General features: G+C 49.5%; 1 protein-coding gene across 14 annotated transcripts in view; it reads left to right on the plus strand.

The window, feature by feature from the left end:
* MEGF11 (multiple EGF like domains 11) overlaps positions 1–26,251 on the plus strand; it is a 415,557-nt gene that overhangs the window by 177,688 nt on the left and 211,618 nt on the right. For all 14 annotated transcript variants that reach the window (XR_009007618.1, XM_057543621.1, XM_057543627.1 and 11 more), the window contains 2 exons: positions 2,430–2,531; positions 6,569–6,669. Coding sequence is in view for 13 of the 14 variants with exons in the window: in XM_057543621.1 (XP_057399604.1) it covers positions 2,430–2,531; positions 6,569–6,669 (203 nt within the window). In the remaining variant the exon portion in view is untranslated. The remainder of the gene's footprint in view (positions 1–2,429; positions 2,532–6,568; positions 6,670–26,251) is intronic.

Consider the following 26,251-nt stretch of genomic DNA (forward strand, 5'->3'; position numbering starts at 1 on the left):
AACCAGGGGCACACGCTTCACCCGGGGACTTGGAGTTGGTTCAAGTTCTGGTTGCCTGACTCGCTTGGCTCAGGGCACCCCTGCAGAGCTGGATCTGTTCCCCATGACGCCCTCCCCACCGTCTCTGTTGGGCTGATGCCCTTTCTCTGAGCACCCACTGTCCCTGTCTGTGCTAGAAGGGGTGCCTGATTCCCCCAGGTGCTTAACAAAGGCAGGGAGTCTGGTCTGTGTGCGGTCTTGCTCCCCATCCCGTATTACGGTCAGGGAGGAACTATCCCTCAGTGCCTGGCCAGGAGGTGTGTCACTGCCAGTCACATAATGATGATGGCCAGCATCTATTAGACACTGACAGTGTACCTGTTAAGCATTTTATGTGTATTATCTTGTGTTGAGCATTTTACCTGTGTTATCTTGCTTTACCTTTCCACCACTCTGAGAGACAGATACTATCGCTGCCATCCTAATCCTTGCAATAACGATATGAAGTCCCTGGTAATATTTATCATAGGTTTACAGGTAAGGGAATGGAAGCTTATACCAGCTAAGTATTACATCTAAGGACAGGCTGCTAACAAGTGACAGAGTTCAAACTTGACCCAGAGCCCCTTTACTCTTATCCTGCCTCTAAGTGGGAGACTCAGTAGAGATGCAGGAGCCCAGGGTCATAGATTTTCAGAGTTGGAAGGGGCTTTGGGACGCCAGGGGCGGGTGTCGAGCTCAGTTTCTCCGAGCCTGGAGTTGACATGGGTTCAGGCCGTGTCTGCATAGACATGTGCCTCTGACGTACGTCTCTGATGTGCCGGCTGGTAGAGGCTCAGCAAGGGCCCTTCTCACATCCTCCGTGCTTCAGAGAAACAGAATTTCCCGCCACCCTGAGTCCATGTGCATTGCTGACTGCTCCTGGCTTCCTCTTTCTCAATTCTAGACCTTTGACATTTCTGGCAGCAGAGAGCCTGCTAGAGACCCACTCGGGGGGCTGGCCTGCCCCAGCCCCCCTGCAAGTAAACCGACAGTTTTCTCAGGCAAAGCAGATGGGCTTTTATAGCCTGGACCTGGCCATCTGGCCCAAGTGAGTGAGCCTTCTGGGGAAAAACACTGAATAATACCAACTGACATAAAAATGAATCCCTAAAATCTCAGCTGAGGTCCTCTCCCAGCCTGCATAGGAAGTGTGAGTCCTCACCTTACACCCTGGCTTGACTGCCTTTTCATACCTCTCCTGCCAGCGCGGGCAGGTGGAAAGGCTCATTTTGATGGAGCTGGGAGCTGCTTTCCTGTGGCTTCTACCCCCTGGTCCAGGTTTACAGTTAACAGGCAGGTAACAAGATACCACTTCGATCAGGAGGTCTGGGGGCATGTCCTCGATGCATCCCCAGCTATACTAGAGACATAATAAAGCAGAGGGTAATGGGTGACCTCGGGGAAGTCACTTAACGTCTCTGATGCTCAGTTCCCTCATCTGTAAAATGAGGATAACAATGCCATCACCTACCTTATAAGATTGTGTGAGGGGACTTGCCTCATGGCGCAGTGGTTAAGAATCCGCCTGCCAATGCAGGGGACACGGGTTCGAGCCCTGGTCCAGGAAGATCCCACATGCTGTGGAGCAACTAAGCCCGTGCGCCGCAACTACAGAGCCTGTGCTCTAGAGCCCGTGAGCCACAACTACTGAGCCTGCAAGCCACAACTACTGAAGCCTGGCTGCCTAGAGCCTGTGCTCCGCAACAAGAGAAGCCACCACAATGAGAAGCCCGCGCACTGCAACAAAGAGTAGCCCCTGCTCACTTCAACTTGAGAAAAGCCCACGTGCAGCAACGAAGATCCAACACAGCCAAAAAATAATAATGAGAAATTTAAAAAAAAAAAGATTGTGTGAGGATTAAGAGGGCTTAAAACATTTAACACAGGGCATTCAAATATTAACAGTTATTGGTACCAGCTGTGTGGCCTGGACAAGCTGCCTCTAAGCCTTCATTTCTTCATCTGTAAAGTGGGACCACTTATTTCATAGAGTTGCTGCAAAGATCAGCTTCCATGCATGTGCTCTGAAGACCATAAAGATCTGAACAAACATTAAGTATTTTAAAACTTGCTAGCTTTGGGCCTTCCAGAGCCACATAGAATAAATGGAAACCCTCCTTTATTCATTCTCTGTTAAATGAACCAATGAACCAGAACTTCGGAAAGTGAGCTGGGCCAAAGGGCAGTAAGGGGTGTGTCCTGGATCTAACCTAGAGTCAGGGAGGTTTGAATGCGGAGGGTACCCAGGGCAGGAGGAGGAGAGTGGGCTTGGGGTGGCGGGGGGGGGTTGGAGCCCCTGGACACTTGGCTGTGGGGCCTGGCTCCCCTGGGGAGGGAGACCCCATTCTGAATATCAGCTCTGCCTCCCAAGTGCTGACCACAGCTTCCGTCTCCTGTCTGGTTCTCAGCTATGCCGTGACCGTCCAGGAATCGTACGCACACCCCTTTGATCAGATCTACTACACGCGATGCACAGACATCCTCAACTGGTTCAAGTGTACCAGGCACCGGTGAGTACCTCTCTGAGATGGTGAGCGGGGGGAAAGAGGCAGGCCCTCGGGCTCGCCTTCCTGCCCCCCTAGCAGATGGAGTCAGTGCACCGCCTGCATCCCCTTGGTACCCACTCTTGGTACTCACGGGAGAGGCTCTGCTGAGGGCTTCTTTGGAGTCAGAGCAGCTTATGGGCAGGGCAGGCTAGAAGTGCTAGAGAATTACTGCCCTTGGAGGGCATCCCTCACCCAATGACAGATGGGGAGTTAGTGGAAAATATATGCCAGCTTCCTTACCCTTAGGGTAAGAAGTTCCTTACCCAACTCTGAGGCATGTTCTGCACGTATCTGTGGTCCCCAGTGGGATGGAACCTCAGTCACCCACAGCAGGAAGCTGCTCAAAAGTACACCCTGAACTGGCTGCCTTTACTTTCCTGTCTCATTTTACTACACCCCTCCCAGTGCTTCCTAGGATCATCTCCCAGATAAGCTGCTTGCTTTTGAATCCTTGCCTCGGGGTCTGCTTCTGGGGGAAATCCAACCTCAGAGGGCCCCCGTCAGAGCACATGTAGCCCCGTGCAGCGTACCCGGCTTGGAGAACAGGGTGCAGGCTATAGTCCAGCACCTCTTGGCACCTTGGCCAGGCTGCCCATGGGAAGCACTCCATCTGAACGACTGCACATGGGAATTCCGCAGTCCTCCTGGAAATCATGCCCTGCCCTCCTGGCGCCAGGGAGACAGGAGAGGAAGGAAGAGAAAACATGTTTTGTTGGATGACCCTGCGCAAGTCACTCTACTTTGGGACTCCCTGTGTACTCATCAAACGTGTAATGATCCTTGCCCTACCTACCTGCAGAGTCAGGGATGTGCAAATACTGTGAAAAGAGCAGGGGAAAGTGGGGAAAAGTGAGGTATTAGATACAGGCAAGGTAGCTTTGTTATTTGAGGGGTGAAAATTCAGCAGATGAAAGGTCAGTGAGGGAATGAGAGAGAGGCTACTTGGTAGGCCCGTTTCCTAGTTTCTGAGCATCTGTGTTGTTTCCAGATTTTTTTGCTTCCTCTTTGTGGGCCTGGTCGCTCTTCGAGGTTATGCAGGAATCATGGTGGACAGAAATGTGGATGGGGAAACTTGCTCTATGCTGGAAGGCCAAAGTCCTGGTTTTCTTTGTGGGTTTTTCTAGTAACTTGTTGTGAAACACTGAGCATAGATATAATAGCTGCTTTAAAATCCTTGTCTGCTAATTCCAACATCTGGGTCATCTCAGGGTTGGTCTTCCTTGATTGCTTCTTATAGAGGTACAATCTTCTAGTTTCTTTAATGTGTCTTGTAGTTTTGAATTGTATTCTGGGCGTTATGAACAACAGAGACTGTAGAGACTGAATTCTCTTGTGTTCCTCCAGATTTGTGGTTGTTGTTGTTTGCTTGTTTGTTTTAGCAGCCAATTAACTTGGTTAAACTCAGTTTCCAAACTCTGAAAGTTCATATTTTCAGCCTTTGCTGGACTGCTTGGAACCTGCCCTGTACACGTGTAATTCAGGGGCCAGAAGTTTGGGCAGAGATTTTACAAAGAATATGGGGCTTCCTCCTTGTGGCTCTCTCCTTTCTAGGGTTTCTCTTGTCACTTTCTAGTTCCTGGGTCTACCCTCAGCTTGTCCTGTGGTTCTTCAGACCAGTAAAGCTGTGTGTCCTCTATCTGGATTTTAGCCACCTGGAATATTGTTGACTGGGGCCTGCCCTTGGGCTCACCTTTCCTGGTGTTATTCCCTTCTTCGAAGTGTCTACTTCCCTCCAGTATCTGCCTTTGTTCTCTCTCTAGTGCTTTTCAGGTAGTTGTTTTTTATATTTTCCCCAGATTGCAGAGTTGTTTGCAGGAGGGTTGATCTGATAGGAACGACTCAGCCATTACTGCGTCACCTTAACCTCTCCTAATTGGCCAAGTTAGCTGCCTGTAGCCCTGGTCAAAGGCAGAGGCAGAAAGAAAAGTCCTGCTCCCTCCATGACTCTGTCAGGCCCTGTGCCAGAGCCAAGTTTGCTCTGAGGAGTGGCTTTGTTGGGTACTCGGAGGCTGGCGCTGCCGTCCATCACCACTGGGGAAGGGTGAGTGAGTGGCTGCTTATTAAAACAGGCTGCATTCCTGGAACATGAAGTATTTTGCTGAATTATTGAGTCGCTTTGCAGCTTTCCTGATGACCCAGAGTGAGCAGGCTGACAGCAGCACCATCAGTCACCTTCAGTGTGGAATGGCTTGTTTGAACACAGTATCCTTCTTATAGCAGCCTGGCCCCTGGCCCCTTCCCTCTCCTTCCAGAGGAAAGGAGCCAGCAAGGACGGGAAGGTAGAAGCAGTGGGGGACATCTTTCTCCAGGGAGGCTTTAATGATTCTGAGACCACCTCTCCCCTGGAAGGGCTTGGGGAATAACTCTGTTTGGTGGGAGGCATGGATTGAGTGACTTCTTAGTCAACCCTGAGTCATTCTTTATCTCGGAGGCTTATACAACTCCTGACATTGCCGGGAGCTGCCTTCCTGTACCGGCGAAGTAGCTTCACTTAGAGGCTGCCTTCCCTTCCCTTATGGATTTTTGACGAAGTAGAATGACCTTAGTTTGCGACATTCCCAAATATCACAGATTTTCCTGGAGTCCTGCACTGTCATTTGTCATAAAGCGAGGGCTGTAAGCCCTGGGACGGCTGGCCCAGCCTGTGCTGTAGGACTCCCTGCCCAAGTTGGCCTGACCCTCCATGGAAAGCAGGCTGTAGGCATCTCCAGTGACTGGACCCCGTGGCTCTGCCCCCCAAGGAGGGGTCCACAGGGCAGGCTCCTCTGGGGTGCTGGTGGGGAAGTGAAAGAGCTCTGGCTTCAAGGCCTGAGGACTTGGGTTGAGTCCAAGTTACACCTTGACCTTGGGAAGTTACTTCCTCTCTCTGGTCTTTAATGGCCACTTCAAATCTCTTCCATTTTGACCTTATGTGTAAGGAAGGGGCTTTGCCTGTCAGTACCCAATTCTGACTCCCTCCTTAGGACTCTGTCCTCACACCATTCATTCCCTTGTCCTACTGCTTCATGATGGCCATCCCATTAGCCCAGAAAGCCACCCCTTGGGAACTGGCACAGGGCAGTAGGTTAAGCCCAGTGGCTTTGAAATTAGAGTGACTTGCGTTTGAATTCTGCCTCTGAAACTTATTAGCTGTGTGACCTCGAACAAGTGATTTAACTTCCCAGTTTTCTCATCCAGAAAACAAAGGGGGAGAGTACATAAAACAAAATAAGAATAAAAACTCTAAGAAAGAAATAAAGGGGGCGTAATAATGCTACCTGCCTCAGATAGAGGCTGAGTGATTTTGCCTATAAATTTCTGTGGCACAGGGCAAAGTCTCAACACCCAGGTCAACATAAGAACTGGAACCCAGGTCTCTGACTTCCCGTCCAGAGCTTCTGCTCTCTGGATCTTAGCTTCTTCCTCTGCAGAGCTGGTTCTGAGCCTTCCCAAGATGGCATGCGAAGCTCTTCCCCAGGGGGTGTTATTTTTGGTGGGAGGGAGATTAATCTACTGTCTTGCACCTAGTCAGACTCAGAGGGTCCTTTTGCTGACTTGGCTTCTGTTCTCCAGCTAGGTGGACCAATCCCCAGAGGGCCATGAGCAATCATGGTTGGGGAGGTGGCAGTTGGCATAGAAACTCTCAGGGCCCAATTCCTATCAAGGTCACCCCATGGGCTGCTCCAGCCCTGGGTCTGGAGGTTTTCAGAAGTCCCCAGGTACTGTCCACAGTGTCACCCAGAAAGTATTTTCTGCAGCCCTTCTAAGTATCGCTCTGAAGGGACTGGGGAGAAGTCAGCAGGTGTAGCAAATGCTGCCGCCATGTCAGTAATACATTCTGCATCACAATGGCCCAGATCCCACCATCGATTTTCTTTATTGTGTTCCATCATATTCGAAGCCGCCATGCATTTTAAAGTAATTATTGAATGGCATCCTTGATATAGCATAACACGAATATCATTCTAACAGGAGTGATTGATTTTCAATACTTTCAAGTGGCTTTCTCTTCTGTGCCTTAGGATCAGTTATAAGACAGCGTATCGGCGTGGGCTCCGGACCATGTACCGGCGGAGGTCCCAGTGCTGTCCTGGCTACTATGAAAGCGGAGACTTCTGCATACGTATGTGGGGGCTGCAGTGGGGAGGGGAGGGAAGGGGGACAAGGGAAAGGGAGGTAGGGCTGTTATCCAGGCCCTGGGCAGCAGGCCTCAGCTGACCTGAGGGCTCCAGAAATCATTGCCTGCTGCCAGTTCTGAGGGGATAATGGGTCTGGTGCAAACGCATTAGCACAGATTTGTCTATCAGATCAACCTCCTAAAAGGGTGCATGTAAGCACATCAGTTCTAGACTTTGATGGGGTCAGGAGAGAAGTGGACTCTTCTGGAGTAGGTGCTCTGAGGAGCACTGGGGAAGAAGTGCTGAGTGCCTGGCACAGAGCTGAGGTGCTCAAGAAGGAAGGAAGAGGTGAATGAATAAATGGATGGAGAGATGGAGCGATGCATGGATAGCTGGATGCATGGATGGATGGATGGATGGATGGATGGATCGATGGAAGAGAGGAAGCAGGGAGGGTGGGATCATTGGATGGCAAGATCGTAGCACCTAGAAGGAGGATGGCAAGAGTAAGCTCACAAGAGACTGGTTCCAGTAAATGGGAGGATTTCCAAAAAGGACTGGGAGACACTGAAGAAAAGGTGGGTGCATAAAAGATTCATGTCATCTCTTCCCCTGTTTGTCTACAGAAAACTGAAGCCTTAGTGCCCCCAGAGAGATAAGGGCTAAGTTTCTGGCAGCCACAGGCCCTCTGGATGGAGGGCATTGTCATGCAGTAGGAGACACCCAGGAGCCTGCAGATCTGGGCTCTGGTCCCATCTTCCCAGGCATGTTGCTTTGGGCAAGTCACTCAACCTCTCTGGGAGGATGATTGTAGGGCCCTGTTGTCAGAGTCTAGAGGACTCTTTCCCACTCACCTCTGAACAGTAGAGGGGGCCAGTATGGAGCTTTCCATTGGGCATTAGGGGTTCCTTCAACTGCAGGAGAGTGTCAGAGAAGCTAGGAGCCCCCATTTAATGACTGAGAGGAGAATCCAGCCCCAGAGCTTCTGCCTCTTCATTTGGAGGCAGATTTGGAGAGTGAATCTCCTTTTTAGTATTCTCCTTGCCATTCGGGAGGGTAGAGCAAGCTAGCACCAGAGAGAGAATTTGGGCAGAGTGGGCATATTGATGTTGGGAATGAAATGACAGTTTTCCCCTACTGATGTTACATCTCCCCTAATGCTAAAGAAACTTGATTCTAATTGCATTACAGGAATGAATGAAAAATGCTCTCGCAAATAAGTGCAATAGTGATGGTTTCGCAGGAAAAATACAAAGATACTCACCCAAAGCAAACCCAAAAAGGCTGTTTCCCAGGAGCAGGGCAGAAGACTGGGCTGGAACAAGGCCTTGGCTGACACTTCACCTGAGATAGGGTTACTGGGGGGGCCCAGGTGTAGAAGTGAGATCAGGTTGAAGGCTTTACTGCTGCTGCTTTGTCTGCTCGAAGCAGAGTGAACGTCAGGTGTGGGGTGGGACGCGGGATTTATAAAGCCTGAGCAGGATGGTTGTGACTGGCCCTTTGGAGCTCAGGGCACAGTGATGAACTCAGGGAAATTATAAAGGGATTCTGGACGTCAGCATGGGGCTCCAGGAATGGACGAGCGCATCCCCTTTCTAATTTCTATTCGTGGATGTTGGTAAAGCTCTTGGAACATGAAAAGCAGAGCAGAAGCAGAGTGTCCTGATTGTACAGGCTCAGTCTTGCTGACCGGGAAAGGCCGCTTATAACCTCCCACCTACTCCTTATATAACGGCCAGGGACTGCCTGCCGAACTGGTGTCACAGGCCTGTCCACCTCCAGGAAGCCACGCTAGAAAAGCCACTTTCCGGTCTGAAGGCTTTTCCTAGGAGGGCACAGGAGAGTTTCAGCAGCGAGATGGGGCATTATGGCATGCTGGGTGCTGGCAGTGATGGCACTGAAGGGCAAGAGTCCCACAGGCCTGGGTTTGCAGCTCAGCTCTGCCAGTCCCAGCATCTTGCTCTTTACCCTCCTCCTCATCGTCTGCAGGGTACACACCCCATGCCAGGCACCATTCTGATCACTTTACATACATGAACACGTCAACTCCCCTCAACAGCCCTCTGGGGTAGGTACCCTTATTTCTCCCATTTTACAGATGGGAAAACTGAGTCACAGAGCAATTAAGTAACTTGACCAAGATCCCACAACTAGAAAGTGATAGTATTGGGATTTGAACCTAGGCTCTGTGGCTCCAGAGTCTGCTCTGAACCACCCTGGACGGGCTACTTCTCTCTTCATGAACCAAGATGTCACCTCTCAGAACCTCAGTTTCCATTCATGCAAAGTAGGAATAGTAACACCTACACCACCAGGCACAGCACAGGGTAGGGGCTTAATAAATGTTACCTCCCTACTTCATGGCTTTGGGTCTTAACATTTTTTCAGCCTTGACTTTTATTTTAATTTCTCAGGGCTCCACGGACCCTCTCCATGGGCAGATGCGCACTACACAGGTAAACCTACACGTACACACAGTCCTTTGCACACAGTTTCAGCGGGTTCATGGATCCCTTGAAACCCTTAAGGGTCCTCCAACCCATGGTGAAGAGCTTCTGCCATATGCTCATGTTTATCCACTCCACTTATATTTGTTGCTTCCTATTATGCAAATGCTGGGGAATGTAGATGCAAAAGAGAGATGGTTGCTGCCTCAGGGAGCCTGCGACCTGGTGGGAGGAGGTGGTCTGGTTCACGAATACGTGCAGCAGAGTGTCGTCGGTGCTTTGACAGGCAACTCTATAAAGTAGGGTGTATAAAGGACTAAAGAGGAGGGGCTGTCTTTTAGCCACGCCGTCTTGCTGAGTGTTAAGGAGAAATCCGCTACAGACAGAAGAGGAAGCCCTTGAAGGGTGTTTCAACCCAGTATTTATTAAATGCCTACTCATTCTGCTTTGCAAGCATGTTAACTGATGGGGCCTGATCAAGGGAAATGAGTAGGGACTGGTAAGAGTCTAGGTGGTCATGGGAGTGAGGAAAGAGGTTCATGAAGTAAGTGGACCCTAGGGTGAGGTTACAAGAATAAACTTCTAGGGAAGAGTACAAAAATGATCGCAAACACATATTATCTTGACTGAGAACTGCAGAATTTCACAGCCGGAAGGAAACGCTGAGATCATTTAACTCAACCTTATCACAGTACAGGAGAGACACTTATGTACAAAGTGAGGAAGGGACTTCTCCCAGGTTCCCAAAGCACAACAGTGGCAGGGCTAGGACTTGAATCTGGGACCACACACTCAGTCTAGATTCTTTGATGCAGCCAACTGTCTCTACTTCAAATTGATTTCTATATCTTCCTGGGCACCAGCTTGTTGCTAGGGCGCTTGTAAGTCATGTGCTGATTGACACTGAGGGGATGGAGTACAGAGAGGGATGTCAGTGGAGGTGATTTTAGGAAGAAGGGAGAAGATGGAATGAGGATCAGGAGGTTACAGGGTAAACAGTTACAAAGCATCACAGCCTGGGTGGCTTAAACAGCAGGAGTTTATTGTCTCACCATTCTGGAGGTTAGAAGTCCACAATCAGGGTGTCAGCAGGGTTGGTTCCTTCTGAGGGACCATATGGGAGGGAAGAAGATCTTTTCCAGGCCCCTCTCCTAGCTTCTGGTAGTTCCTTGGCTTGTGGCCCCATAACACTGTTCTTCACATGGCTTTCTCCCTGTGAATGTCTGTCTCTAAATTTCCCCTTTTATAAGGACACTAATCATATTGGATTAGGGCCCAGCCTGATGACCTCATCTTAACTTGGTTACCTCTGTGAGACCCTATCTCCAATAAGGTCTCATTCTGTGTTGCCGGGAGTTAGGACTTCAGCATATGTATTTTAGGGGGACACAATTCAACCCATAACAGGTGAGTGTCAGCCGTTACCAGGACTCTGTCCTGCTTATTGTGATGGGAGGAAAGGGAGAGGGAACCAGCCAGTGACCCACGAGCTTTGTTGTCTCTCTACGAGACAGTGGAGACCCCAGGGTCTGGGAACTTGTGAGAGGGAGAAATGGTAGTGAGAGGGTGAAGGATGGTGCCCAGGGTGCTGGGTGCCAGATGAGAAGCTTGTAAACCTGGGAGCACTCATGAGCTGCTGCCCTGTAGCCCCTGAACCTCCATTCCTCCCTCTCCACCCCTTGGAGGCCAGAAACCTCCAAGTTCACCAGAACCTGGTGAGAACCCATTCGATGCCAGAGTCCTCAGGACCCTGTACAAGAGCATCACCTGTGCTCTGGGAAGGGACAGGGGGACATCGACCTCCCTCCAAAACCACCTTCCTGGAGACTGTTTCTTGGAAGGTGCTAGAAGGACACTTGCCTGGGAGTGAAAACCTTGGTTGACTCTGCCACCAGTTTGCTGTGCAATCTTGGGCAAGTCCCTTTGCCTCTCTGGACCCACTGTGGCATAGGATGGATCATCCCTGTGCATGGAAGGAGGAAAGATGAAACAATGAGTGAGAGTGTCCTGGAAAGCATAAAGCTTGGTACAGATGCAGGGTGGCCTATTTTTCCTCCTCTTTGTACCATTTCCTCTGACCCAGAACTGCCATCCTCATCCCAGAGCCCTTGGCAGCCCTTCTAGAACCATCTGCACCAGAGCTGCCCGTCCCCTCCCATTATCTACAGAGACAGCTGAGTCCTGGCCACTCTTGGTTGCCCAAGCATCAAATATTTCCTGAAGATCAGTGGGTACAACACATTTCCTTCTTTCTCTTTTCTTGCGAGATAGGGCAGTGAGCATTTCGGGAAGCTCTGTTCTTTGAAAATATTGGCCCATGTCAGACTGGCTGAGCTGGGTTATGCTGCAGTGATAAAAAACACCCAAATCCCAGTGGCTTAAAACAATAAAATTTTATTTCTTGTTCATATGACTTGTCCATTGTGGGCCAGCTGGGGTCTGCTTCTTGTCAATGTCACCCCAGGACCCAGGCTGATGGAGCAGTCACCCTCTGCAATGTTGCTGGTTGGCTTGGCAGAGAGTAGAGGGCTCTGGCAGGTCTTGAAGGCAGAGGGCCAGAGATTTTTTTTTTTTTTAATCTTTTTTTTTTTTAAGTTATACAATTTTTATTTATTTATTTATTTATTTATTTTTGGCTGTGTTGGGTCTTCGTTTCTGTGCGAGGGCTTTCTCTAGTTGCGGCAAGTGGGGGCCACTCTTCATCACAGTGCGCGGGCCTTTCATTATTGCGGCCTCTCTTGTTGCGGAGCACAGGCTCCAGACGCGCAGGCTCAGTAATTGTGGCTCACGGGCCTAGTTGCTCTACAGCATGTGGGATCTTCCCAGACCAGGGCTCGAACCCGTGTCCCCTGCATTGGCAGGCAGATTCTCAACCACTGCGCCACCAGGGAAGCCCCAGGGCCAGAGATATTTAGTGAGTAGTGTTAATGTTTATCACAGGTGCCATAGATGCCACAGTAATTACAATGCACAGTTCATGCAAATACTTTATTGAACACCTGATAACCTAATCTCAGAATCACCTGGAAGACTTGTTACCATGCAGACTCCCGGGCCCCAGGCTCAGAGTCTCAAATTCAGAAGGTTTGGGGTGGGGCTGGGGAATTTGAATTTCTAACAAGTTCCCAGGTGATGCTCGTGCTGCTGGAATGGGGCCCACACTTTGAAAACCACTGGTCTTCGTTATGCTAAGTCATGGTTGCTGTGCTGACCTCAGCTTCCGGTCAATTGCAAAGAGCCCAGCGGCTTCTTACCAGGTGCGTCCCCTTGGTACTCAGGGCTTCCCCTGATGGGTAACAGGGAGAGAGCACGTCTCAGAGTAGTCAGCAAGGAGGGGGAATTTCTCTACACAACCTCCCTGTCTCTTATTTCCCCTTGGTCAGAGTCTCCCCCGTGGAGCGGTAACTCCCCCCGACTTCCAGACCATGTAGTCTAGCCCTTTCAGGGGCTGCTGGGAATGCCGGAGCCGAGCCGGGGCCATGCGGTTTTCTTCCAAATCCAGAAGTTGAGGGATTAACCAGAAACTCCAGGTGTGTGGCTGCTGGGCTGAGCCGTGGCCCGGGGGAGTGCTCAGCATACTTGGGTACCTAGTTGGGTTGTCAGTCCGTGTGAGGGCGGCTGGGGGGCAGAGAGCCACAGCAGAAGATCTGGGAGATTGGCTGCTTCACAGGAACCTGAGGGGTGCGTAAGACTTAACTCCAGTAAGTGCCTCACGCCATTTTGGGATTTAGGTACCCCTGTTTTACTATTGCAGTTGTTTTGTACAGTCGACTGTCATTTAAATTGAAATTTAACTCACGTTGACTGGTTTCTTTGCTCCCACCTCTTGCCTCTCACTTCTCCCTTCTTGGTTTGGCTTCGGTGCTCTTGAAGGGTCTTTTTTAGTGGCTCTTTCCAGGAGGGTCTGTGAAGTGATCAACTTTTAAATGCTTTACTTGTCTGAAGATGCCTCTATTTTGCTCTCACGCTTGGTTGGTGATTTAGCTGCTGATGGAATTCTAGATTTTCAGTCATTTTCCTTCAGCAGTTTGAGAATGTTTTTCCGTTGTGTTCTGGACTTTGTCATTGCAGTGCTCTGCGGTTTCCCTAGGATGTGTCTGGGTGTCGGGTTATTTTTATTCATACTGTTGGCTCCTAAGGATTCGTGTCCTTTATCAGTGAAAATTCTCAGGCATATCTCTTCAAATATCTCCTTTCCTTCATTCTCCCAATTCTCTCCTATTGGAGCGCCAAACTGTTGGGCTCTCTCACTGCTGCCTCCTCTATCTCTCCTAAGCTCTAATTTTTCATCTCTTTATCTCTCCAGGTCGTATCTTGGACATTTTCCTCATATCCATTTGTTTCAAATCCTTTCGCTCTGCTAATTAACCTGTCTTTTGAGGTCTTAATTCCAATGACGACATGTTTCATTTCTAGTTCTCTTGTTTCTTTTTCAAATCTGCATGTTTCTTTCCCGTGGTGTCCTATTCTTTCATTATGTATTCTAATCCTTCTTTTATTGCTTTAATTATTTTAAACATATTCCTTTTGTAGTCTCTTCAGATAATTCTATCTTGAGCTATTAGTTCTATTGGATCAAGTTCCTGGTATATCAGTTCTCCTGTTTTTGGAGACAGCTGATTCTCCTTGACCATGGATTGTTTCTTCATATAGGTTGTAATTTTTTTTTCTCTTCTTTTTTTTTTTTTGCTATGAACTCTTTAGCCTTTGTGCCCCTCCCCCATGCCCCAGGTTTTGCAAGAGCCCTACACATTAGTTTTTCATTTTCTTATTAAGCACTCTAATGTTTTTCAATGGCTCATGACCAGTTTTTTTTTTTTAATTAATTTATTTATTTTTGGCTGTGTTGGGTCTTCGTTTCTGCGCGAGGGCTTTCTCTAGTTGCGGCGAGCGGGGCGCCATTCTTCATCGCGGTGCGCGTGCCTCTCACTATCGCGGCCTTTCTTGCTGCGGAGCACAGGCTCCAGACGCGCAGGCTCAGTAGTTGTGGCTCATGGGCCCAGTTGCTCCACAGCGTGTGGGATGTTCCCAGACCAGGGCTCGAACCCGTGTCCCCTGCATTGGCAGGCGGATTCTCAACCGCTGCACCACCAGGGAAGCTCCATGACCAGTTTTTGCATTGATAATTTGGTTTGATTTTCCACGATGTGTGTGGTGAAGGCTTAGGGGTTTTCCGTTTTAAAAAAAAATTGATGTGAAATTCACATAACATAGTATAAATCAGTTTGAAATATTCAATTCAACGGCATTTAGTGCGTTCACAATGCTGTGCAACCACCAGCTCTTTCTAGTTCTAAAACATTTTCGTCACCCCTAAAGGAGACCCCGTACCCATTAAGCAGTCACTCCCTATTCCCCCCTCCTGTTTTTTGTTTCCTGTGGGAGACATTTTCCCTCATCCAGAATCCCTGTTTATTCTTAGGCTGGTTAGGCAGCATTTTCAAGTATCCCCTCCATGGAGCTGGCAAATCCCAAGGCCCAGTCTGCCCGTGTGGGTGTTAACCCCCAGGCTCCCAGCCTGGGCTGAGGGGTAGCAGCTAGCCAGGGCTGACGTTCCCTGGGCTACCTTAGCTTCAGCACCTGACCTTCTGCGACTGCTATAAACTACCCGCACCTTTTTCTCACACTTAGGGATTTACCTTTCTCTTATTAGAGTTCAGGTGTGTATTTTAAAAATATTTTAATTATGCTTGGGAGGCATTTTTGTAGCAGGGGTGCCTACATTAGCACTTTTTACCTTGTCACTGGAACTGCCCCTGGTGTATAGCTAGTGGTGGAGTGGGGGGACTTATAACCAGACCCTGTGACATTTAATTCAGTGCTCTCTTGGACTGATGGCTAACTTCCAACAACATAATAAAACAATAGTGTAACTTCTGGTGATTCACCCAGCATTTCCCATACAGTGTATCACTTGGTCTTCACAGGCTGGAGAAGTGAGTTATTAGTGTTACCACCCTGTACAGCAGAAGAAACTGCAGCTGGGTGAGGCTAAGTGATGCGTCCACATGGACAGGTGCAGCCCAGGAATGGAGATCAACTTGCAATCCTCTACTTTCCCCTCCTTCAGTGGGTTTTCTCTCAGCAGGAGAGACCTATGGCCAGGAGAGGAAAGTGGGGGTGAAATAAGAGGGGAGGTGGAGAGGTTTATAGGGAGAGGAAGGGACTGAGGGCAAACCGGTTTGATTTTGAAATTTTGCTAAGGTGAGTCTGATGGGTGCCAGGATCAGGGTAGTGAGTCCGAGGGATTGCTGCGCGCGCATGTGTACACAGAGCTGTGGGTCCTGTCTGAAACATGTAGCTACTAGGTAAAATAATTCTCTGCTGACCCTCTAAGAGGCTCCCTAGGGAATCCTGCCTGCTGCCATCACCAGAAACAGGGCTGATGCCACTCCCTTGGGTCACCAACACTTGGTGCTGAGCTTTGCTACCTAGAACAACATTCATCCTTCCATTTGTCCATCTATCTATCAACATTTATTAGATACCTGTGCCTTGAAGGCACTACGGAATCCTGGGAATACAGAGACGAATAAGAAGCATGTGGTCTAGTGGGAAAAATGGTTTTATATGTGTGTATATGTACATATAGTAGACATATACTATATATATAATACTATCTTTAACTTTTAAAAGATTTCAGCACAGTGTATAATAAGCACCCTTCAGATAAGCAGGCAAGGACACAGAGGGTGTCACCAGGCTGGTGGTGGGGCAGGGATAGTTGCCTAGCTGCCCCGGCAGGTCCTCGCTGAGGGGCCGAAGCTGGTGCAGCCACCACCATCTCGTCCCCCGTCTGTGGGCTTAGAGCACTGATTTAGGATGCCCAGAGTGGCTGATTCACGCTGACCAAACATGTAAAATACTGACGCTTAACCCTGTGACTAATAAATTCATGTACAGTGAGAAATAAGGACCAAAGACTTGCTCTTGTTCACTTGTGAGTACTTTTCAGGCCCTCAATAAATAATTGTTGAATGAGTAGATTCATGGTCCAGGCACCCCCAAGGCCCAGTGGGTTCTCTGGACACCCCTCCTGTTAGCACCCGTTTTGGATTCCTGGTGTTTCACTCCAGGGCACCACCTGGCAGTTTGGGAGGTTTGGGAACCACGTGGCAGTTGGTTCCATGTGCTCTGCGCTCACAGCCCCTGGGTCCCCTCTGTCACTCTGTTCCGCTGGTTGTGATGCTGCCTCACCTGTCCCTCTCTCCCACTCAGAAGTGAGTTCCTGAAGCAGAGGAATCCTGTCTTCTACATGGGGTATACCCAGGGCCTGGTACTTATTGCTGAATAATCATTGAACGAGTGAGTGACTGAATGAATGAATGAATGAATGAAATAGACTCATACCGCAAATACTGAGAGACATCTTAGGGAGAAGCAACCAATTCTGTCTGGGGAATCCAAGGCCAGGAGGATCAAAGAAGACTCTTTGAAGGAAGTCAGTTTTGAGCTAAGCCTGAGAGATGAGTAGGAACTTGGCCGGAGGATGAGAGATGGGAAATGGCTAAGAGCCTGAGTTTTGAAGCCCACTCCTTCTGTGCGATGCTGAGACTGTTATTTCACCTCTCCCTCCCTTGGTCTTCTCATCTGTAAAATAAGATAGGGCTGTGTTAAGTACCTACCTCTTTGGGCTGTCGTGAGGATTAAATGAGTTACCGCAAAGAAAGCATTTAGGCCAGAGCCCAGCACAGAATAAGAGCTCGGTAAATGTTAGCTGCTGCTATTTGTATTATTTTTGTCAGGGAGGGCATTCTCTGGCAGAGGGGACAGCCTGAGCAAAGATGAAAGAGCAGACAGGATCAGGACACTTGCAGCAGGAGCGCAGGCGAAAGCGTGGTGGGAGAAGGGGCTGGGTGGGGCTGGACCCTCGGCACCACACTGAGGAGACTGGACAATTTCATGAGATCATTGAAGGGTTAAAGCAGCCAGTGACCTGCTCACGGTGGTGTCAGGAAGCCATTGCTCTGGGGGCAGTAGTGTGGAGGACCATGGAAGAGGTGAAAGACAAGTTAGGAGGTATGTGCAGGGGTGGGTGAGCCGTGGCCGTGCCCCTTGACCTTGGTCTGGCCTAGCCCTGAGCTTCCCTGCTAGCAATGCCCCCCGCCCCCTGCAGCAAGTGCCAGCAGGGTTTTTTGTGCTGACACAGCTGGGGAAAGATGTAGGTGCTGCTTCTTAATTACCAGCTGCAGCTGTAATTAAACCTCTGCTATCCGGACTGGGCGGCCTCTGAGGGGAAGCCTTTATCAGTGTCAGAGCAGTTGGGCATTTATTTAAGTCCCCTTCCTGGTGTCCTGGGCCGAGTAAAGCCTGTGAAATAGCGAACCTGTCCCCAGCCTAACTACCCGCTTCTCTATGGAAACTGCTTAAGGGCTCCCACTTTCCATCTTCTAGTTCCCTCAATGTCTACAGAATACCACCTCCGACTTCTGGTCCTCGTTGGGAGTTTGCTGCTTCTCTGATGTTCTCACCGTGCTCTAAGCCCCACGTGGCCTGGCCCCAGCTAACTCTGACCCCTTTCCTCCCGCGCTCTCCCTCCCATGCCGGCCTCCTTGCTCTTTCTGCCTGTGCCTCGTGTTCCCGCCTCAGCACACAGGAAGCCCTGTTTGCTGTTCCCTCTGCCCATATGCTCTTCCCCCACATACCATGTAGCTCACTCCCTATTTCACTTAGTGTCTTCTCACATGACATATTATCAGTTTTTCCTGACCACCCTGTCTGAAATAGCAATCCCCTCCCTGACATCTTTCTGTACGCCCTTATCTTGTTTTGTTTTGTTTTTTTTATTGAAATATAGTTGATTTACAATGTTGTGTTAGTTTCAGGTGTACAGCAAAATGATTCAGTTATACATACATATATATATCTGTTTTTTTCAGAATCTTTTTTCTTATAGGTTATTACAAAATATTGAGTATAGTTCCCTGTGCTATACAGTAGGTCCTTGTTGGTTATCTATTTTATTAGTAGTGTGTATCTGTTAATCCCAAACTCCTAATTTATCTGTCCTTCCCCCTTTCCCCTTTGGGAACCATGTGTTTCTTTCCTATGTCTGTGGATCTGTTTCTGTTTTGTATATAAGTTCATTTGTATCATTTTTTTTTCAGATTCCACATTTAAACAATATCATATGGTATTTGTTTTTCTCTGTCTGACTTCACTTAGTCTGATAATCTCTAGGTCCATCCATGTTGCTGCAAATGTCATTATTTTATTCTTTTCTATGGCTGAGTAATATTCCATTGTATATATGTACCACATCTTCTTTATCCATTCATCTGTCGATGGACATTTAGGTTGCTTCCATGTCTTGGCTATTGTAAATAGTGCTGCTATGAAATTGGGGTGCATGTACCTTTTCGGTTTTTTTAAAAATAAATTTATATTTTATTTATTTATTTTTGGCTGCGTTGGGTCTTCGTTGCTGCGCAGGGGCTTTCTCTAGTTGCGCCGAGCGGGGGCTACTCTTTGTTGCAGTGTCTGTGCTTCTTGTTGTGGTGGCTTCTCTTGCTGTGCAGCATGGGCTCTAGGTGCGTGGCCTTCAGTAGTTGTGGCATGTGGGCTCAATAGTTGTGGCTTGTGGGCTCTAGAGTGCAGGCTCAGGCTCAGTAGTTGTGGCACACGGACTTAGTTGCTCCGTGACATGTGGGATCTTCCCGGACCAGGGCTCAAACCCATGTCCCCTGCATTGGCAGGCAGATTCTTAACCACTGCACCACCAGGGAATTCCCTGTATCTTTTCAAATTAGGGTTTTCTCCACCTATTCTGTTTTTTAATTAGCATTGTCACTACCTGGCGTAGAGACATAAGATATATATTTTTTATTTTCTGTCTCCCTAACTAGAATATATGCTCAGTAGGAACAAGGGACTTTGATTTGCTCCTAGCTGAGAGCTCTGCTCCTAGAACAGCACCTGGCATATAGTAGGTGTTCAGTAAATGATGAATGAATGAACAAACAGACAAACTGTAAGCTCTTAAGGGCAGGAGCAACCTTTTAAAAACATGTCACTGTATGGTCTACAATGGCTTACATTGTGCCAGGCACATAGTAGGGACTCAGAAAATACTGAGTGATCAGGTACTTCCAAACTCTTCCAATTCTGCCTCGCCCCTCCCATCTGATTCAAGACTTCCCTCCCGCACCTCCCCCTGCTGCTTTCTCTAAATGCTGTACCCCAGACTCCTTATCATGCTGAATCTCGCTTCCCCAGGGTCTCATTGGGTCTTCTGATCCTCAGCACCCCACCCTGGCACCTGAATTCTCCACACACCCACTCTCTGGGACTGTTTACGGGCCGCTCCTGCTTCCTAGAACCCTCGGTCCTGTTTCCACAGTTTCTGCCTAGTGGCTTTTGGAGACTCGGCGCGTAGCTGCCTGGTCTCTGGGAAGCCCCACAGGACACCTCCCTCGTCCTCTCCCCTCCTGGCCCTGATCTCAGCCCCTTTACCCCACAACTGCCCTTACAACTGTCAACTTCTTTATCCTCACTCTCCCTGGATGGTGAGCTTATTGAGAGCGGAGGCTCAGGACCCCTCTGTGTCTCAAGCACCCAGCCCAGGGCCCAGCAGGGAACATGCCTTTGCAGCCTTATTGATTAGAAGGAGGACATGTGGACTGGCTTTTCCTGGGGACCCTCCAAGGACCCCCGAAGGAGTGGTTTCTGGGCAGGGCCCTGAGACCCCAGAGTGAAGGGTGGCCTGCCCCAGTTAGGGTTCTCATCCCTACTCCCTCCATCCCCTTGGGTCCCCAGAGCTTAGTGTCACATGTGTGTGAAGAGTCTGGAGACCCTGTTCCGGGGCTCTGTGGGGACTGAGTCCGCTGTCCCAGAACCCTCTGTGTTGGGCTGAGCTTGCAGTCATGGGAAGGCAGTGAAATTTTTCCTGCAACGCTTTCTGGTTTATTGAGCTCCTCCTTCCCTCCTGGCTCCTGGCCTTTGGAGCAGAGAGGTTTCAGAAAGTGGCCATTGCTGGGTTTTGTGGACGATGGACATGTGGTCCCCAGGTCTCCTCTAATGCTTGCTCTCTGATTCGGGACAGCTGAGTGGCTTCAGTGAGGGTGAAAATGGTGACTCAGAGCCTCCGTCTGCCTCCCGATGACCACTTCAGTACTCTTGGATTTGAAGGGCTCTGATCAGCTGCCCGTCAAGTGGGTGGGGTGGGGACAGGCTGGGGGAGCTGGCCACCTCCTCATACCATACGGGCCAGGCATCGGCCAACACTCAGGGAAGGCTTGAGAGTCAGGTCCCCTCAACTTGTTCCAGGCACACATTCCACTGCCCCCAGCTTGTCTGTCCCTGGGGGTAAGAATGAAAATATTTAACTACAGGTATAGCACTTCTACCAATAGGGTTAGAATGGAATAGGGTCTTAGAGGCCTGCTGTGGGGCTGGGGGTTAACCCTGTAGGTGCTGGATTATGGGTAGATGGAGGGGGCTGGGAGAGGGGCAGTAGTGGCAACCACCGACCAACCAGAGCAGAGGTTTTTCAGTATTTTAATACTCAGTACCCTTCTCCCCTGAACCAGAGCACCTGGGTCTTATTTGACCCTGGAGATGTAATATGTCTGGATCCTTGAGGAAGGGGCGTCTCAGCTTGAGCATCTGGCTGGGGGGGCGGGGCACTGCTTTCAACCCACGAGAGGGGTGTCTGTGTGGCATGTAGTGCCTGACAATGTAAAGGTCAAGAGCACGGACCCTGGAACTGGACTGCTGCCTCCCGCCTTTGTGACTGTGGGCAAATTACTTAGTTTCTCCGTGCCTCTGTTTACTCCATGGTAAAGTGGTGTAGCAAGAGTACCTTCCTCATGGGGTTGTTGTGAAGATGAAATAAGTGAATTTATGCAAACCAAGCACATGGCGAGTGCTGTGGAAGTGCTCGCTTTTATTACATGTGCACATGTATGTTCATGAGTATTAGGTTTTCACTGTGTGTGAAGCACTCCCCTCTTACGTGATGTGTGCACATGCATGTTCTCTGTGTATACACTTGCTGTATGTGTGTGTTGCGTGTCTGCCCATGGACAGGGCCCCCATACCCCATGTGTCAAGTGCACATCTGCCTGCTTGTGTGTTTTGAGAGTTTGTGCACATGTCTCCCTTGGCTCTCCTGAGAGTCACCTTTCCCATCATCCTTTCCCACTTCGCTTTCTCCTTCTCCTTTGCAAGCAGCCAGTGGTGCTGAATTGTCACCTAGGGAGCCAGACTCGCATCTTTGCTCCGGATGGAGTGGGAAGGGGGAGCCAAGCGACACTATCAATCTCATTCCCCGGGATGGAGGCAGACCTGGGACCAAGGGCAAAAGCCAGGGAGGCCTCCTCCCACCCCTGGCCGGACAAAGAACTGGCCCTCTGGCCACCTTTACCCTGCGCTGAGCTGGACCGAAGGGAAGGAAAGAGGAAATCCCAAACCTGGAAACTGGGGGTCAGGGGGCAACTTGAATGTGGCCCTTATCCCTTTGGTATGGCCAGGTGGAGGGACCAAGGCCTTGGCCTCTGTTTATCCACAAGGTTCCATCCACCAAACAAACCGCAGAGGCCTGATAGTAAATCAGCAGCGAGCGTGATTTAGAGGACTCTTGTTTGCTCAGCTCAGCTCAGCTTTTGGCAAGGTAAATGCATAAGCTGCAGAAAATCTCTTTGAAACAAAGGTCTCAAATGCCCTTCAGTCCTCCATAAAGGATTCTCCAAATTATATGGACTAGATTAGTATCTCTATTACATAAAACCATTTCAATGCCTGCTGTGGTCTTGGAGAATAAAGTCACCGGACAGACCTTTTGTTGTTCTGCCCCACCAGTGAGTGGTAATTGAAGATCTCCCTTTAAAAGTGTGTCAGGTGGAAAGAGCGGCTAATTTACTAAGTGGAGGGGCCTTTGTTAGGGAGACTGATGCTTTGTTCTGCTTATCCGTTTTAATCTTGTTTTTGCACAATGGATTTACATAAAGCACTACCAGCCGATTTGATTCTGGGGAGGCATGTCTGGCCGGGCCGGGCCTTGCAGAAGGCGGCCACGCAGGGTCTCCTTTGCCTCTCTCTTCCTCCTCGCCTTGCTTTTCCCTTTCCTATTCTGGGCTCTTACCTCGATCCCAAGGAGCAGGCCCAAGCCCTGGGGCAAACTCTGTGGCTTCGTGGCAGTGGCTGCCTTTGTCTTTTTCTCATCAGAGCACACCTTCCTCCTTTTTAATTGCCTCTCTGCATGGAAACCCCAGAGGCAAGATCCAGGTTTGGGGCTACATTCTCTGCCATTTGCCGGGTTTGAATCTAGCTGAGGTCTTCAGCCCTAAAGTCGAATGCCATCTGGTGCCTGATGGGATGGTTTGGGTTGGAGGGCCTCCACGGTCGGGGGCACTAAGCACTGTTGTCGGAGGGTCCTCCCCAGCGCTGGCTTCTGGCTCTGAGCAGGGGGTCACTGATCCCTGGTTGGGAGGAGCTGGGCTTTGCCTTGAGCAGGGGGCCACCTCCTTGGGGCTTGAGGCCGCTGTGGTGCTGGCAGATGTGAGCCCTGACCCGGCTTTCAGAGATGGAGTTCTCTGTCACCCATGCGGCTGTCATCTTGCTGTGCAACCAGGAGCACTCGCCCACCACTCTGGGCTTCAGCTCCCTCATCTGTAACGTCAGAGACCTATCAGCTCTGAACGTCTATGAAACAGGAGCTTCAATTATGGTGACTGAGGGGCAAAGGTTTTTCTCATTTTGAAGTAAATGGGCAAAGTTAAGGCCAAGGGAGTATGGAAAATGGAAACATGCACTTGTAGTTCTTAGTGAAATGAATTGGAGGAAGAACCAAATAGAGGCAACGTGATTGGCAAAGAATCATGGAACAGTCAGAGCCCTTTGGAAGTGCTGTTTGCTTTGTTTCAAGGTGGTGGACATCCATATCCCTGGGATTATCTTGACAAATTCCATGTGGGCGAGAGGTTCATAAACTTCACAGGGGCAGGACCAAGGGGCTGGTGCAGGCCTTCACAGTTTCTCGTAAAGACTTAACTGCTTGGCAAGGTGGGGAGAGGGAACTGCAGGCAGGGTGGAGAAACTTCTTTGGAGCCGGTTGGGACACATCCTAGATAACGACCTCCTTTGGGGGACATTCACCTTCACAAAGAGGGAGTAAGGGAGGAACTCACACTTTTGGTGTCAGGCCTTTGTATATGTTACCTCATTTTCTCCTCAAGATGACTTTCCAGGAATGATTGCTCTGTTTACACGTGTAAAACTGAGACTCAGAGGAGTTAAACGCTTTGCCCAAGGGCACCGCTGGGAAGTGGTGGAGTCGGGTTTCCAGTGCACTGATGTGGAGGAAGCCAGGGCTGGGAAGTCCTTAGGAACCTTATGTGTAAAAGGATGCCCCCCTCGCCTGGCCAGGGTCTCCCTGTCATTGGTGCTCAGGCTCCGGTCAGGAGCCTGCTTTGCAGCCCAACTTTGCACTTTGACCCGTGAGTGACTCAGACACGTCCTTTTTCGGAGTTTTTCTTTCTTTGTCTACAAAATAGGAGTATCTGCCCTGTCCTATAAGACAATATGATGGGGCTTTGTAATCACCAGCCCCAGCTGACCCGCAACTTGCCCATCAGGCAGTAGAGATAACAGTCTTCTCATCTTCCCCATCTTATCATCACAGCTAACACTCATCTAGCACAGAGCTTTCCCTGCTAGGTCAAGGGCAAAGGAGTCACAATTTTCAGATCTGAGAAGGAGCCGAGGGTTGGGAGGTGCACAGGCTCCCTTCCCTGGCTTCCTAAAGAAAATGTCTGAAACTGTCAGAAAGAATAGCAAATACATGTTACTGAGCGCGTGGTATGTGTCACAAATGGGGCGGAGTCATCGAGTGTGCAGGAGATGAGCTTTGTAAGTGACGAGGCGCCGGTCGTGGCTCTTCTTGCTCCAGGGCACGGCATGGACTACAGTATTTCCACCTGGAGAGCGAAGAAAGAAAGTCTACGTTTGCATGGTACATATATACTGATACAATAGAATACTACCCAGCCATAGGAAAGAATGAAATAATGCCATTGGCAGCAACATGGATGCAACTAGAGATTACCATACTAAGTGAAGTGAGTCAGAAAAAGAAAGACAAATACCATGTGATATCACTTATATGTAGGATCCAAAATATGACACAAATGAACTTATCTATGAAACAAACAGACTCACAGACATAAAGAACAGACTTGTGGTTGCTAAGGGGGAGGGGCGTGGGGGAGGGATGGATTGGGAGTTTGGGCTTAGCAGGTGCAAACTATTATATAAAGGATGGGTAAACAACAAGGTCCTACTGTATAGCACAGGGAACTATCTTCAATATTCTGTGATAAACCATAGTGGAAAAGAATGTATATTTATGTATAACTGACTCACTTTGCTATGCAGCAGAAATTAACACAACATTGTAAATCAACTATACTTCAATGAAAAAAGAAAGTCTACATCTGCATCATCAAGGCCCTGGGTTTAGCCTGCAGGTGTCCCAGAGCGGGAGGACCTAGCCTGCCATTGATAGGAAGCTTCTCTGCCCACTGACACTCTTAATCTTCCATTGAGGAGGTTTGTGCATTCCTAAATCACAAGCTAGTCTTAAAGGTCTTTGCTAATAACTTTACAACTCAAAGGGTGGAAGGTGTAAGATTTGTCTGTCTCTATCTGTTTTGAAATGAACCTCCATCAAAGGCAGACACTAGGAGCTCTGAAGGTCATTTCCAGCCTGGAATTCCAGGGTGTGTCTGGGTCAGGTGAGGACTCACCCTGCTCCCAAGCAGACAAACGGTGAGCTGACTTCTGGGCGGCCTGTCTCTGAGTCTGTGGTGGGAGACGTTCCCCTTGAGTAGAAGGCAAAGCCGGCATGCCTTGCCCCCTATATTTACCTTGATGGAGCTTTAAAACGCCGCTCTGACATGTGTACACACCAGGCGTGCAACAGTGTGGACGCCTCAGCTGGAGGTCTTAATTGCTTGCTAAGAAGGAGAGACGATTCTAAGCTGCCTGGGGAAAGTGGTTCATTTCCCAGAGCAGGGTGCAGAGCCAGGGGAGCCATATGGTCCAGCAGTGGAACAGCTGTCTCTCGAGAAGGAACAGTTCGGGAGCTTCCACCATCTGGGTGAATTACGAGACTTGCAATTTTCATGCATATGTTAAGGCAACCCACCAACACAGCAGTCAAGGGGCGGATGATGGAGAGAGGTGGAATGTCCTGTGCTCTGGAGAGAGATGGAGTGGGCTGTGCTCTGTGCCACAACACGGCCATCCATCCCCAGAAACCCTGACTCAGCGGCCGCCTCTTTGCCGGGCTGCCCTGGCCAGGGCTTGCCTCTGAGGTCTCGTGGGCTGATGCCCCACCAGCTCCCCTGGGATCCCTACCGCCTGCACCTTCCACTTTCTCCAGAAAATACACGTCATTCCTTTAACTGTGGCTGCTGCTTGCCTCTTTGGCAGGGCCAGGAAAATCTAGTTGGAGAGTGCTTAGTGGTTTGGGGCTGTTATGTTTTCTCTGCTCTATGATCCGTGTTAAGTTAAAAGGGCCAGAGCTGCTTTTCCTTCCCACAGAAGATAACTCAACCTGGACAGTCTCCCTCTGGGAGAATTAAAGGTGATGAGGGACTTCTGGTTGGCTGGAACTGTTAATATCCTTCCCCCAGAGTGGCCCTCTTCCTCCCCCAGCTCCCCAGCTGGTTGGAATGATGAATATATTACAGTGTGTTCTCATTCCAGATGATAGCTCTTTTCCTTTGCATGTGCTGCATATCCAGGGGAGGCAGAAGGACAGTGGAGGTCTTAATTGCCTGCTAAGAACGAGAGACGATTCTAAGATCTGGGAAGCTGCCTGGGGAAAGTGTTTCATTTCCCAGAGCAGGGTGCAGAGCAAGGGGAGCCAAATGATCCAGCGGTGGAACCCGCGGGGCCTGCGGCATGCCAGCACCGTGCTGGGTGCTCATCCTCTGATCTTCTGGCAGTGCTTTGCCATGGGTTGTGTGATTCCCAGATCACAGATGTGGAAGCAGAAGCACAGAGAGGTCACGTAACCGGCCAGAGGTGCTTCAGCCAAGAACCAGAACAGAGAATTCAAACTTAGGTCTAACTCCAAAGCCAGGGCTCTTTCCTAGAGACTGTGCCAGACCTGGACAGAGGTGGATCTACGAACGTG

The sequence above is a fragment of the Balaenoptera acutorostrata genome, chromosome 3 (assembly GCF_949987535.1).
Source record: "Balaenoptera acutorostrata chromosome 3, mBalAcu1.1, whole genome shotgun sequence".
Taxonomy (NCBI): domain Eukaryota; kingdom Metazoa; phylum Chordata; class Mammalia; order Artiodactyla; family Balaenopteridae; genus Balaenoptera; species Balaenoptera acutorostrata.